The sequence below is a fragment of the Danio rerio genome, chromosome 1, assembly GCF_052040795.2.
Source record: "Danio rerio strain M-AB ecotype USA chromosome 1, GRCz13ab, whole genome shotgun sequence".
Classification (NCBI taxonomy): Eukaryota; Metazoa; Chordata; class Actinopteri; order Cypriniformes; family Danionidae; genus Danio; species Danio rerio.
This window is the reverse complement of record NC_141021.1, coordinates 56,953,892-56,969,204: the sequence shown is the minus strand read 5'-3', so window position 1 is coordinate 56,969,204 and position 15,313 is coordinate 56,953,892. Positions and strand designations below refer to the sequence as shown.

The following is a 15,313-nucleotide window of genomic DNA, read 5'->3' as shown; positions in this document are numbered from 1 at the left end:
TTACACACACTCTTACACACACTAATACACAAACACAGACACACACACACATACACACCCACACTCGTACAGACTCACACACATACACACACCCACACTCATATGAACACACACACACACACACATTCATACACTCCCACGTGCGCACACACACTCATACACACACTCTCTCTTACACACATACACACTTATACACAACAACATTAACACACAGACACACACAATTTTACACACTTAAACAAACACACACACACGCGCGCAGACTTACACACAGTTTCTCTCACAGTGATTAAGTGTGTGTTCCCGCAGGTGATCTGATCCACCAGGTGAATCAGGTGGCTTCATCTCCTCCTCCAGAAGCTGAAGATCAGGACGGCAGCGTTTCCCAGCAGCCTCCGTTCCTCCAGGAGGAGCTGCAGCACCACCCGCTGAGAGTGGCCGCTAAAGCCTACACGCTGTCCTCCGTCCTCATGCGGATCCTCATGCTGGGACGCGTCCTGAACGAGGAGCCGCTGATCCTCCGCGGCGCAGAGATCGCAGCCGTCGGCAAACGCGCAGACCCACAGAGCCTCCTCTGCTACGGCGAGAGCGACGCACCCGAATGCCAAGGCTTCTCCATCCCGCGGCCGTTCAATTCCAGTTTGGGACGGGCAGCAGAGGGCGCTCTGGCACCCAACAGCGACGACGGAATCGTGCAGCTACTCTTCCAGGTGGAGCCCAATCCGTTCCCGTTCAACTACGTAGACAATTACCCTGTTTCCACAGAGGTGGCGTCCATGGAGTTTCGTACGGTGAACGGCACACAGATTCCCATCGCAGATCTGGACGAGAGTCAAGCCATAACGGTTGCGGTCAATAACGGGAGCGCGACCGGATTGGACGCTAGCGGATTGAAGGCAGTTTTGCCGCCGGCAGGAGCAGTGAATATTAGCCGATGCGATTCGATCATCGTGAGGGTGAACACCAGAAACACCAACAGACAAGCCGGAGTTTACATACAGCTCAACTTCACCGTACTCGACGGTAAGACGCACAACACTAGGGGGAGACACTGAGGCCATGTCCACACCAATATGTTTTCATTTTGCCTTCTGTCAAAGCTGATTGAATCAATTATTGAATCAGTGAGTTGTTAACTGCAGACTCGCTCTGAGCAGATCATATGAATAGGTGAGTCATATGAATAAGTGTGTCATTTGAATCAGTGAGTCATTATCTGCAGATTTTCTCTAAACAGGTCATTTGAATCAGTGATTCATTAACTGCAGACTCGCTCCGAACAAATCATTTGAATCAGTGATTCATTAATTTCAGGCTCCCTTTGAGCAGTTTATTGGTATCATTGAGTCATTAACTGCAGACTTACTCTGAACAGTTCATTTGAATGAGTGAATCGTTAACTGTAGACCCGCTCTGAACAAATCATTTGATTCAGTGAGCCATTGACTGCAGAATTGCTCGGAACAGTTTATTTAAATCAGTGATTTATTAACTAGAGACTTATTCTGAACAATTCATTTGAATCAGTGAGTCATTAACTGCAGCCTACCGCTGAACAAATGTTTTGAATCAGCGAGGGGTGAACACCAGAAACACCAACAGACAAGCCGGAGTTTACATACAGCTCAACTTCACTGTACTCGACGGTAAGATGCACATCACTAGGGGGAAACACTCAGGCCATGTCCACACCAATATGTTTTTGTTTTGCCTTCTGTCCAAGCTGATTGAATCAATTAATTGAATCACTGAGTCGTAAACTGCGGACTCTCCCTGAACAGTTTATGTGAATTAGGGAGTCATTAACTGCAGACTCACTCTGAACAATTCATTGAATCACTGAGTCGTTAACTGCAGACTCTCCCTGAACAGTTTATGTGAATTAGGGAGTCATTAACTGCAGACTCACTCTGAACAACTCATTTAAATCAGTGAGTCATTAACTGCAGACTCACTCTGAACAATTCATTGAATCACTGAGTCGTTAACTGCGGACTCTCCCTGAACAGTTTATGTGAATTAGGGAGTCATTAACTGCAGACTCACTCTGAACAATTCATTGAATCACTGAGTCGTTAACTGCGGACTCTCCCTGAACAGTTTATTTGAATCAGTGAGTCATTAACTGCAGACTCACTCTGAACAACTCATTTGAATCAGTGAGTCATTAACTGCAGATTCCCCTTTGAACAGTTCATAGGTGTCTAAAAATTAGAAAAAGAAACAAACACAATTTCATGCGTCTATGATCATATTTTATTAGTTTTATTCGAGTAGTTTTTATATTTAGGTAATTTTTTACAGCAGATTGCGTTCATCATGTGTTTCTCAGATACTCCAGATGTTTGGGAGCAGGACCCGTGGATCACAGCCTATCTGGACACCTCTGAATGGCCCAATGAATTCAACAGCACTGACAGGAAACGCATCTCGCTCAACATGACAAGAGGGCGGGACCTTCACCACCGTGACTACACCTTCTTCCTGTCTCCAAAGTAAGAGATGTCCTGAATATGTTTTCTGACAATTCTTGCTGCTTTAGCAGTTGTTTACTGTAGACGCACTCTGAACGGATCATTTAAATAATTGAATCATTTGAATCAGCCATTTGAATTTGCAGACTCGCTTTGAATGGATCATTTGAATCTGTGAGTCGTTAACTGCAGACTTATTCTGACTGGATGTTTTGAATCGAAGAGTCGCTGACTGTAGATTGGCTCTGAACAAATAATATGAATCAGTGAGTCATTAGCATCAGCCTCACTCTGAACAAATAATCTGAATTAGTGAGTCATTAGCATCAGCCTCTATCTGAACAAAAATATGAATCAGTGAGTCATTAACTTCAGCCTCACTCTGAAAAAATAATCTGAATTAATGAGTCATTAACTTCAGCCTTCCTCTGAACGGATCATCTGAATCAGTGATTCGTTAACTGAAAAAATCATTTGAATCTGTGAGTCATTAACTGCAGGCTCACTCTGAAACAATCCTTTGAATCAGTGATTCATTAACTGTAGACTCTATCTGAAAAATCATTTGAATCAGTGAGTCATTAACTGTAGACTCACTCTGAAAAAAATCCTTTGAATCAGTGAATCATTAACTGCAGACTCACTCTAAAAGAGTCTTCTGAATCAGTAAGTCATTAACTGCAGACTCTGAAAAAATCATCTGAATCAGTGAGCCATTAACTGAAGACTGACTCTGAAAGAATCATCTGAATCAGTGAGTCCTTAACTGCAGATTCACTCTGAAAGAATCATTTGAATCAGTGAGTCATTAACTGCAGATTTGCTCTAAAAGAGTCATCTGAATAAGTTGTTAACTGCTGATTCACTTTAAATGGATCCTTTGAATCAGTGAGCCGTCAACTACGTACTTGGTCGGAACAGTTCGACTGAATAAGTGAGTCATTAACAGTAGACTTGCTCTGGGCAGATAATCAGAATTAATGAGCCATTAATTGCAGATTTGATCATTTAAACAGATCATTTGAATCAGTGAGTCATTCATTGCTGACTCAGTCTGAACAGATAATCTGAATTGATGAGTTGTTACCTACTGACTCACTCTGAACATATAATGTGAATCAGTGAGCCATTAACCGAATAAGCCGACTTATTCTGAACAAATCATTTGAATCAATGAGTCATTTGAATAAGTAAGGCATTAATTGGAGACTTGCTTTGAACAGATTATTTGAATCAGTGAGTTGTTAGCGGCAGACTCACTATGAACAGATTATTTGAATCAATGAGTCATTAACTAGATTAATTAGATAGATAACTTACTGAAATGAAGTGGAGCTCTACCATGTAGCAATGTGAAAGTGTCCTAAAATAAAATGTGTGTTGATGTTGTTGTGTGCCCTCTTTCGTCAGTGTGTACGACACCACGCAGGATCACTTCATCAACGTGTCGTCAGGCTGTGGCACTGCAGAACCAGAGCTCCTGCGTCTGGAAGTGGCCGTCTTCACGTCTCTGTGTCAGTACTTTAGTGAAAGTGCCAAACAGTGGCGGACGGATGGCATGGAGCCGCTCGCAGAGACCAGCGTGGGTCAAGCCGTGTGCCGCACCCATCACCTCACCGCATTCGCTGCCAGCCTGTTCATCCCGCCAGACGCCGTCTCCTTCATCATTCCTGTGAGCATATACTGCTGCAACATTTTCAACAATTTACAGCATTAAATGATCATTTTACCTCTTCAGATACTGATTCTTTAACCAATATCTTTAAGTTCATAGCAAAAAATAACCTCCAAAATATCTTAGAGTGAGTCATTTGAATCAGTGAGGCAATATATATAGATTTCAATAATTGAATCATTTAAATGAGAGTTATTACCTGCAGACTCACTCGATAGGATCATTTGAATCATTGAGTCGTTAACTGCATACTTATTCTGAAAGGATCACTTGAATAAGTGAATCATTTGAATCAGTGAATCATTAACTGCAGACTCGCTCTGAACAGATCGTTTGAATAATTGAGTCGTTCGTATCAGTGAGTGGTTAACTGCAGACTCATTTCATGCTTTCAAGAATCATTTAAATTAGTGATTAATTTGAATCAGTGAGTCGTTACTGCAGACTCTGAAAGGATCATTTGAATCAGTGAGTCATTTGATTAAGTGAGTTTGTAAATGCAGACCCTGAAAGGATCATTTGACTAAATGAGTCATTTGAATCAGTGAGTTGTTTACTGCAGACTCACTATAAAAGCATAATTTGATTAAGTGGGTCATTTGAATCAGTGAGTCTGTAAATGCAGACTCATCCTGAAAGGATCATTTGAGTAAGTGATTCATTTGAATCAGTCAGTTGTTAACTGCAGACTCACTCTAAAAGGATCATTTGAATCAGCGAGTTGTTAATTGCAGACTCACTCAGAAAGGATTATTTGAATAAGTGAGTCATTTGAATCAGTGCGTTAGTAAATGCAAACACACTCTGAAAGGATCATTTGAATAAGTGAGTCATTTGAATCAGAGAGTTAGTAAATGCAGACACACTCTGAAAGGATCATTTGAATAAGTAAGTCATTTGAATCAGTGAGTAGTTATCTGCAGACTCACACAGAAAGGATCATTTAAATAAGTGATTCATTTGAATCAGTGAGTTGTTAATTGCAGACTCACCTTGTAAGGATCATTTGAATAAGTAAGTCATTTGAATCAGTGAGTCGTTATCTGCAGACTCACTCAGAAAGGATCGTTTAAATAAGTGATTCATTTGAATCAGTGAGTTGTTAATTGCAGACTCACCTTGTAAGGATCATTTGAATAAGTAAGTCATTTGAATCAGTGAGTCGTTATCTGCAGACTCACTCAGAAAGGATCATTTAAATAAGTGATTCATTTGAATCAGTGAGTTGTTAATTGCAGACTCACCTTGTAAGGATCATTTGAATAAGTAAGTCATTTGAATCAGTGAGTCGTTATCTGCAGACTCACTCAGAAAGGATCGTTTAAATAAGTGATTCATTTGAATCAGTGAGTTGTTAATTGCAGACTCACCTAGTAAGGATCATTTGAACAAGTGAGTCATTTGAATCAGTGAGTTGGTAAATGCAGACCTACTCTGAAAGGTTCATTTGAATAAGTAAGTCATTTGAATCAGTGAGTCATTAATAGCAGACTCACTCAGAAAGGGCCATTTAAATAAGTGAGTCATTTGAATCAATGAGTTGTTCACTGCAAACTCACTCTAAACGGATCGTTTCAATAAGTGAGTCATTTGAATCAGTGAGTCATTAACTGCAGACTCACTCTTAAAGAGATCATTTGAATAAGTGGGTCATTTGACTTTGCAATCAAAAATGTGAATATAATGAAAGTCTATGGGGCAAAAACAGCCACCAACATAATGAAAGAGTAGTTAATTTGAACAGTGCTCAAAAGTTAAATCTATGTATCTAATAAAATCTTGCATATATTTATGCTATCAGGAGCGTTCAGTGTCTCGGAGTGTGGTGGTGGTCCTGGTGTGTGTGGTTTCTCTGCTGTGTTACGCTGTGGCTGGAGCAGTTCTCCGTAAGCTGGATCAGATGGACCTGAGGCGGGCGTCTGTGGTGCCGCTCTGTGGGAAAGACGGACTCTACAAGTACGAGATCCAGCTCAAGACCGGCTGGAGTCCTGGAGCAGGTCAGACTCACACCCCTTTTCCCTCATCCTGCTTTAATGTGCATTCCCAACTATTGCATCAGGAACCAGTGAAGGAAAAGCCAACATGACATTAATCACAGTAAAAGTTTATGCTTGTTTTAACTGGTGCAGAAAATGGGAATAGTTTACTAAGTCGCACGACATACATTTTGCCCGTAGGTAACTTCAGTGTTCAGAAACACTAGGTAAGTGGGTGAGCGCCGCATTTTGTATTTTTGCTTATTATTTCATTATTTCTATTGAAGATTTCGGTTTCTTTTTCACATTTTGATTTTTATTAGTAAGTTTAGAGGGGGATCTTGTGTTCTAGTTTAAGTGGCTGTTGGTTTTGTTTAGTTCTTTGCTTTGGCGCCACTCCAGTTCCTTTTCCCCTAAAACTTTTTGATAGTATTTCTTTTTTTTTATTATTATTATATATATATATATATATATACATTGTACAAAGCGCACGCATGTAAGCCTCTCTTTTGTTGGCTTCATTCTTCTTCTCCTCGTAAGAGGAATAAACGAATTGACTGTAAATTTTGTGTCCTGGTGTATTTTCCATCCATCTTCTCAGTAATAATTTAATATTATAAGTGTTACGTTTATTTCCCTAGACAACTTAATTCAACCGTAACAGGTTCAATTCAATATCTCGGTGCATCACGGTGCATTGACTGTGCTTTCATACACAGTTTTATTTTTTCTTCACAGCAGAATTCTTCTATTAAAATGAATGAATATATTAATATTTATATACTACTTGTAATGCAATTTTGTCATTTAATACAGTCATATATGTAAACTGTACCTTTAAACAACACAAGTTGTTTAAATAGATATATTGTCCATAAATATATACACTAGATGTCGCCTGGCCTATTGTTGTCTATTGGACGGAATGCGTCAATAGCGCCGCCATCTTGCTACAGGGTAGCGCTCCTTTGAAATGAATGTGGGACCAAGGTACAGTGGAGGACTGTGGCCATGCAAAGCCAGAGATATACACATATATCTGTGATTGGGAGTTTTCCTGGATGTTAGTATGTAATTTTTTTTTCTAATTACGAAAATTATAATTTTACTTCACTTTTCTCCATTGATGGATCAGTGACCGCACGGGCATTCCTGACAAAAAGCTTGTGTTTGTGTGTACAGAAATGTACTATTCACCCTCCCTGTTAAATTTAATCTAATCATGTCCTGAAACACAGCTCCTCTCCTGCTTTCACTTCTCATACTGACGGAGAGAGCGATTCGTTTGTGAATGAATCCCTCGAACGACTCTTTCACTAACGTTAGCCGACAATAATACAAGTTTCTGGCAGCGCAGCATTTCGTTGTCATATTTCTTTTGCATTGTTTGCTGATTTTATTCAACAAAACTAGCATAAGCCGAGTGTTTAGTGCGAGTTGGAGCTGCTTTGTCTTATGGTGAATGCAGTAAGTGACTGTTATCATCAATAATGTTACCTGATTAACACAAAAGTTCAGAACATACAAAAACAGAAAAAAACTTAATATTACCTATGAAATGTTCTGCCTTTGTGCTTTATTTTCTTTGTTTGCTCGTTACTACACTCGTAGACAGCGCTAAAGTCCCGCATCTTCACGTAATAACACTGTCTTGACTAGTGCGGTTGAATGACATTTGTCCTGGGAGCACTGTACCAATGTGGCGGCGCTATTGACGCATGCTCAGGGTCCCTATGCGATATCTAGTGTATATATCTATGATCCTTGTCTACCAAGTTCTCTTACACCCCTTTGATTGGTCAACAAAAATGGCTGCGATTGGTTCTTGCTCGCAGCGCTCTTCACAGATGAGTGATACTGATAAGCCCCAGGTGGCAGAGGCGATCACAGATGATCCATGATAGACACGGTGGAGAAAACTCTGCAGACATGCGCTCGTGTCTGTAACCAGAAGTATCACTGTAAAACATCCGAGAGGAGAGGAAAGTCACGCCATCAGGTCAAATGAGCCACTGTGAGAGAGAGAGAGAGAGAGAGAGAGAGAGAGAGAGAGAGAGAGAGTGAAATGGAGTACTTTCACTCTCTCAATCGCAGTGAAATATTGGCTTCTGCTGTAAATATCTGTGAAAGACTGATCCAGCAAACACACGCAGTGAAATTGTGCACAGTTTCTGCGTTTTTAAGTAGTTGGAGCTGTAGTTGAGGTACAGGGACATAGCGGATATGAGATTAATGACTTTAGTACATAATAACCGGTTATGATTATTACTGAACCGATATAAAAATTGTCTGCGTCTTCATCGCGGTGCACCGAAGAAACAATTAATTTTGACAGCTCCACTGGACATAAAGGTCACATCCTGTGGTCATATCCCCCACATTTACACCACCATCACCAGCCTGAACCGTTGATACAAGGCAGGATAGGTCCATGCTTTCATGTTGTTGACACCAAATTCTGGCCCTATCTTCTGAATGTCGACACAGAAATCGAAACTCATCAGACAAGACAACACTTTTCCAATCTTTTATTGTCCAATTTTGGTGAATTGTAGCCTTAGTTTCCTGCTCTCAGCTGTCAGGAGTGGTACCTGGTGTGGCACCAACAACCATGCCATTCTGATGCTCGGTTTGAACTGCAGCAGATCATCTCGACCATGCCTAAACGCATTAAGTTGCTGCCATGTGACTGGCTAATTAGAAATTTACATTAACGAGCAGTTGGACGAGTGTACCTAATAAAGTGGCCGGTTGGTGTATATGCATAATATTTATATTTTTTCTCTTTATTAGAATTGTATTTAATATTAAGCCAAAACATATCAATTTGTGTGTACAGATTATTGGACCGTTATCTAATCTAATCAGCCGTATCATCTATGAATGTTTCATCACCCCAGAATTACAAGGTTCTATTTGACATTTTTGACAAAATTGAGTCATTGGCATATTCGTATTAAATGACATCTTATTTACATTATGGGATGTTTTTTATAAGTTGTTTACATTTTAAGAATTTTCTTTAAAAGCAAATGTTACATTGTTTTCTGTATGGAATGCAAAAACTTTAAAGCTGATTATCTCAAAATCATTCAGAACGCAGACAGAACCTTATAATTCCAAGGTGGCGGTTTGTTTATCATGTTCAGGCATTAGATTAAATCTCCATGATTGTGATCTCCAGCAGTCTAATAATCAGTCTGTGATCGTCTTCATCATTATCTTGATGTCCTCTGGTGCTCCAGGAACCACAGCTCACGTTGGCATCAGTCTTCATGGCAGTGAGGGCCGCAGCGGGCACAGACACCTGGATAGCGTCGGCGCCTTCGCTCGCAACAGCCTGGACATCTTCCACATCGCCAGTGACTCCAGCCTCGGCAGCGTGCTCAAGATCCGCCTGTGGCACGACAACAAAGGTAATAGTGGGAAAAACCCATTCGTTTTCTCCATAGGGGAGCTGAGTTTTAATTATAACTCAAAAAAAGACCTGTTGTGAGCTTTGAGGTTGCTAATCGATTGTGTACGCTTTTGTTGAGACCGTTTGTTCACATTGAAATTATGTTTGTGTGTAACTTGAGTTTAATAGCAGAATCTGTGCAGAAAAACTACATTGCAGTGTAGAGAACATTCCACCAATCAGAGAGCCTCAGTGAGCCAAAATAGAACTTTAGCTCCGCCCACTCCCATGGAGCATCACAAATTATGTAATCGGGTCTTTTTTGGTTGTTAATTTCCTGAACGGCAAAGCATCATGTTAGCATGCTTTACCTGAGTAATAAAGTTTTTATTTGTTTTAGACATCGCTAGTGTGTTTTTAGCATGATTTACCATGCTGCTACCATGTTTTACCTCAATGTAGATGTGTCTAGCATGATTTAGCACACTACTAACATCTTTTATCATATTGCTATTTGTTAGCATGTTTTTCTAACGTGATTTTGCACCATATATTACCACATTAACATGATTTGTTAACACTGCTAGCTTGTTTTTACACTGTTAACATGCTTCTAGCATGATTTTGCACATTGTTAACATGTTAACATGTTTTTAGCACCCTGCTGCCCTGTGTTTCCATGTTATTTAAAAAAATCTGATTTAGCACACAAGTAGCATGATTTAACATGCTGCTAACATGTTTCTAGCATGATCTTAACACACTGCATTGTATGATTTAGCAAGCGACTAACTTTTTAACATGATTTTCACACTGCTGGCTTGTTTTTACATTGCTAACATGTTTCTAGCATGATTTTAACACAGTGCTAGCATGTTTTAGCACATTGTTGACATTTCTAGTATGATTTAGCAAGCACTAACATGTTTCTAGCATGATTTTGCACATTGTTAACACATTTCTAGTACAATTTAGTACACTGGTGCTATATTTTACCCATTGTTATTGTTTTTAATTTAATTTAGCATGTTTGAATATACTGATAACATGTTTCTAGCATGATTTAACACGCTGCTACTGTATTTTACCTCAATGTAAATGTGTCTAGCCTGATTTAGCACACTAACATTTTTCAACATATTGCTATTTGTTAGCATGTTTTTCTAACGTGATATTACACCATATATTACCACATGAACATGATTTTGTTAACACTGCTAGCATGTTTTACACCGTTAACATGCTTCTAGCATGATTTTGCACATTGTTAACATGTTTCTATCATGATTTAGCACCCTGCCCTGTGTTTCCATGTTATTTTTAAAAAAATCTGATTTAGCACATGAGTAGCATGATTTAACATGCTGCTAACATGTTTCCAGCATGATTTTAACACAGTGCTAGCATGTTTTAGCACATTATTGACATTTAAAGTATGATTTAGCAAGTGACTAACTCTCTAACATGATTTTCACACTGCTGGCATGTTTTTACATCACTAACATGTTTCTAGCATGATTTAGCACATTGTGGACGTTCCAGTACGATTTAGCACACTGCTGCCATATTTTACCCATTGTTAATGTTTTTAATATGATTTGGCTTGTTTTAATATAATGCTAGCATGTTTCTAGCATAATATAACATGCTGCTACCATAGTTTACCACAATGTAACTGTGTCTAGCATGATTTAGCACACTAATTTAAAACATTTTTTACCATATTGCTATTTGTTAGCATGTTTTTCTAACATGATTTTGTTAACACTGCTAGCACGTTTTTACACTTATAACATGTTTTTAGGGTGATTTTTGTACATTGTTAACATGTTTCTATCATGACTTAGCACCCTGCTGCCCTGTGTTTCCATGTTACTGTTTCTAATCTGATTTAGCACACAAGTAGCATGATTTAACATGCTGATAGCATGTTTTTAGCATGATGTTAACACACTGCACTGTATGATATAGCAAGCGACTAACTTTCTAACAAGATTTCACTCTGCTGGCTTGTTTTTACATCGCTAACATGTTTCTAGCATGATTTTAACACAGTGCTAGCATTTCTAGTATGATTTAGCAAGCGCTAACATGTTTCTAGCATGTTTTGCAAATTAACACATTTCTAGTACAATTTAGTACACTGCTGCTATATTTTAACCATTGTTATTGTTTTTAATATGATTTAGCATGTTTCAATATACTGCTAGCATGTTTCTAGCATGATTTAACACACTGCTACCATATTTTACCTCAATGTAAATGTGTCTAACATGATTTAGCACACCGCTAACATCTTTTAACATATTGCTATTTGTTAGCATGTTTTTCTAATGTATATTACCATATATCACCACTTTAACATAGTTAAGGTGAGACTGTTAGGATGTTTTTGCACTGCTAACATGATTCTAGCATGATTTTGCGCATTGTTAGCATGTTTCTATCATGATTTAGCACACTGCCGCCCTATGTTACCATGTTATTGTTACTAATCTGGTTTAGCACACACTTTGCATGATTTAATATGCTGCTAGCATGTTTCTGGCATGATTTAACACAATGCTACCATATTTTACCTCAATGTAAATGTGTCTAGCATGATTTAGCACAGTGCTTAAATCTTTTAACACATTGCTATTTGTTAGCATGTTTTTCTAATGTATATTACCATATATCACCACTTTAACATAGTTTAGGTGAGACTGTTAGGATGTTTTTGCACTGCTAACATGATTCTAGCATGATTTTGCGCATTGTTAGCATGTTTCTATCATGATTTAGCACACTGCCGCCCTATGTTACCATGTTATTGTTACTAATCTGGTTTAGCACACACTTTGCATGATTTAATATGCTGCTAGCATGTTTCTGGCATGATTTAACACAATGCTACCATATTTTACCTCAATGTAAATGTGTCTAGCATGATTTAGCACAGTGCTAAAATCTTTTAACACATTGATTTTTGTTAGCATGTTTTTCTAACATGGTTTCGCGTATTACTGCCATATATTACCACATTAAAAGGGTTCACATTAAAAGGGATGCAAAGCATAATAAAATAAGAGTCATGATGTTATTCACAGTCTATTATCTCTGTCTTTCTGTGCGATTTTTATTGATTTCTTTGTTTGTTACAGTACTCCTAATTTCTGGTTGGTTTAGTTATGGCTCATAACACTAATCAAGACCTTTTTTAAAATTTCAGTCAATGGGAAATATAATGTGAAAAGGGTCTCTTGCACTCTATGAGGCCCAACAGTATGATTAACCCTGTCTGTCTGTCTGTCTGTCTTCCAGGTCTGTCTCCTGCATGGCTGCTCCAGTATGTGCTGGTGAAGGACCTGCAGACGGGCAGCAGTTTTTTCTTCCTGATTGAGGAATGGCTCTCGGTGGACAATGAGAAAACCGACGGCAGAGTAGAGATAGAAGTGGAGGCTTCAGGTAAAGCCCCGCCCCCCCCTGACGAAACACTGGTTGTGATTGGTTGGTGCTGGAATGAGAGTTCATGAATATATATAAAAATATTTATGGTGTTTAACATCTGCTGAACTGACATCGCCTGCTGTAAGTTCTGCAGAAGTGTAATGTTCATGTGTGTGTGTTTGTGTGTGTGTTGTGCAGAGGAGCTGTATCTGCGTGACTGGCCACGGCTGCTGCGCTGGGAGCTGCAGAGAGCCGTGTGTGAGAGTCACGTATGGTTATCTCTGTGGGAGAGACCCTCGCGGAGCCCCTTCACACGCCTACAGAGACTCACCTGCTGCTCGCTTCTGCTGCACCTCCAGATGCTGGCCGCCGCTGTGTGGTACGGCACTGTCAGCTACAAACACAGGTGAAGCACACACTCACTCATGCTCTGCACAATCTCTTAACTGGTAAAAACTGCTGTCTCCTGGAGGTAAAGTCAGCATGATAGCAAAATTCACTCTTCTTAATTCGCTAGTTACGAAGTATCTGTGCACTTTGTTATTTTGTAAAAACTGATTTGCCCTCATAACCTTATTCAACCATTTTCAAATTTAGCATAACCTTCCCTCCCTCCTCGTAATGACCGTCCGGATATCAGTCATTTAGGGCGAAGCTATCAGTCATTTAGAGCAGGGCTATCTGTAATTTAGGGGTGGGACTATCAGTAAAATAGGGTAGGGCTATCTGTAATTTAGGGGTGGGACTATCAGTAATATAGAGTAGGGCTATCAGTAATATAGGGCGGGGCTATCAGTAAGTTAGGGGTGGGACTATCAGTAATATAGGGCGGGGCTATCAGTAATATAGGGCGGGGCTATCAGTAAGTTAGAGGTGGGACTATCAGTAATATAGGGTAGGGCTATCAGTAATATAGGGCGGGGCTATCAGTAATTTAGGGCTGGGACTATCAGTAATATAGGGCGGGGCTATCAGTAAGTTAGGGGTGGGACTATCAGTAATAAAGGGCGGGGCTATCTGTAATTTAGGGGTGGGACTATCAGTAATATAGGGCGGGGCTATCAGTAAGTTAGGGGTGGGACTATCAGTAATATAGGGCGGGGCTATCAGTAAGTTAGGGCTGGGACTATCAGTAATATAGGGCGGGGCTATCAGTAAGTTAGGGGTGGGACTATCAGTAATAAAGGGCGGGGCTATCTGTAATTTAGGGGTGGGACTATCAGTAATATAGGGCGGGGCTATCAGTAATTTAGGGCTGGGACTATCAGTAATATAAGGCGGAGCAATCAGTAAGTTAGAGGTGGGACTATCAGTAATATAGGGCGGGGCTATTTGTAATTTAGGGGTGGGACTATCAGTAATATAGGGCGGGGCTATCAGTAAGTTAGAGGTGGGACTATCAGTAATATAGGGCGGGGCTATCAGTAATTTAGGGCTGAGACTATCAGTAATATAGGGTGGGGGTATCAGTAATTTAGGTTGGGGATATCAGTGGTTTAGGGTGGGGAGATGAGTCATTCAGAGCCGGACTATCAGTAATCTAGGACAGAACTTGCAGTTATTTAAGGTGGAGCTGTCTTTCCTCTAGAGTGGGGCTATCAGTAACGTAGGGCGGAGCTAGGCAGTCATTTATGGTGGAGCTATCCCTCCTTTAGGGTGGGGCTATCAGTCATTTAGGGTGGAGCTATGAGTCCTTTAATGTGGGTCTATCAGTACTATAGGGCAGGGCTTTTAGTAATTTAGGGTTGGGCTATCAGTCCTTTAAGGCAGCGATATCAGTCATTAAGGGAGGGGCTATCAGTTATTTAGGCCGGGTCTTTCAGACATTTAAGGCGGGGCTATCAGTAATATAAAGTGGGGCTATCAGTCCTTTAAGTCAGGGATATCAGTCGTTAAGGGCGGGGCTATCAGTAATTTAGAGCGATGCTTTTAGACATTAAGGGCGATGCTTTCAAACATTAAGGGTGGTGCTATTATTTATTTAGGGCAGGGCTTTCAGACAGTTAGGGCGGGGCTATCAGTTATTTAGGGTGGGGCTTTTAGACATTTAGGGCGGGGCTATCATACATTTAGGTCGGGGCTTTTAGACATTTAAGGTGGGGCTATCAGTCCTTTAAGGCAGGGATATCAGTCATTAGGGGCAGGGCTATCAGTAATTTAGGGCCCAGCCCTCATTTTTTTACCCAGCTTTTATCCATTTGATTTCCTGCATCTTGTAACAAGCCAATCAGTTTGCTAAGGATGAAATCATGCACCACCTTAAATTTTTCTAGTTTTATAACCTTTTTAATTGGATGTATGAGGGGAAAAAAGCAAACTTAACTTCTTTTCATGCTGACTTTAACATGCGTTCAGATGAGTG

The 15,313-nt window shown here is 40.0% G+C and overlaps 1 protein-coding gene across 1 annotated transcript in view; it reads left to right on the top strand.

Moving 5' to 3' along the window:
* Positions 1-15,313, top strand: part of pkd1a (polycystic kidney disease 1a) — a 158,726-nt gene that overhangs the window by 99,047 nt on the left and 44,366 nt on the right. Inside the window, exons 26-32 of the mRNA XM_087237787.1 lie at positions 310-1,023; positions 2,333-2,495; positions 3,885-4,146; positions 5,951-6,146; positions 9,371-9,541; positions 12,826-12,969; positions 13,150-13,357. Coding sequence (XP_087093913.1) covers positions 310-1,023; positions 2,333-2,495; positions 3,885-4,146; positions 5,951-6,146; positions 9,371-9,541; positions 12,826-12,969; positions 13,150-13,357 — 1,858 coding nt within the window. The remainder of the gene's footprint in view (positions 1-309; positions 1,024-2,332; positions 2,496-3,884; positions 4,147-5,950; positions 6,147-9,370; positions 9,542-12,825; positions 12,970-13,149; positions 13,358-15,313) is intronic.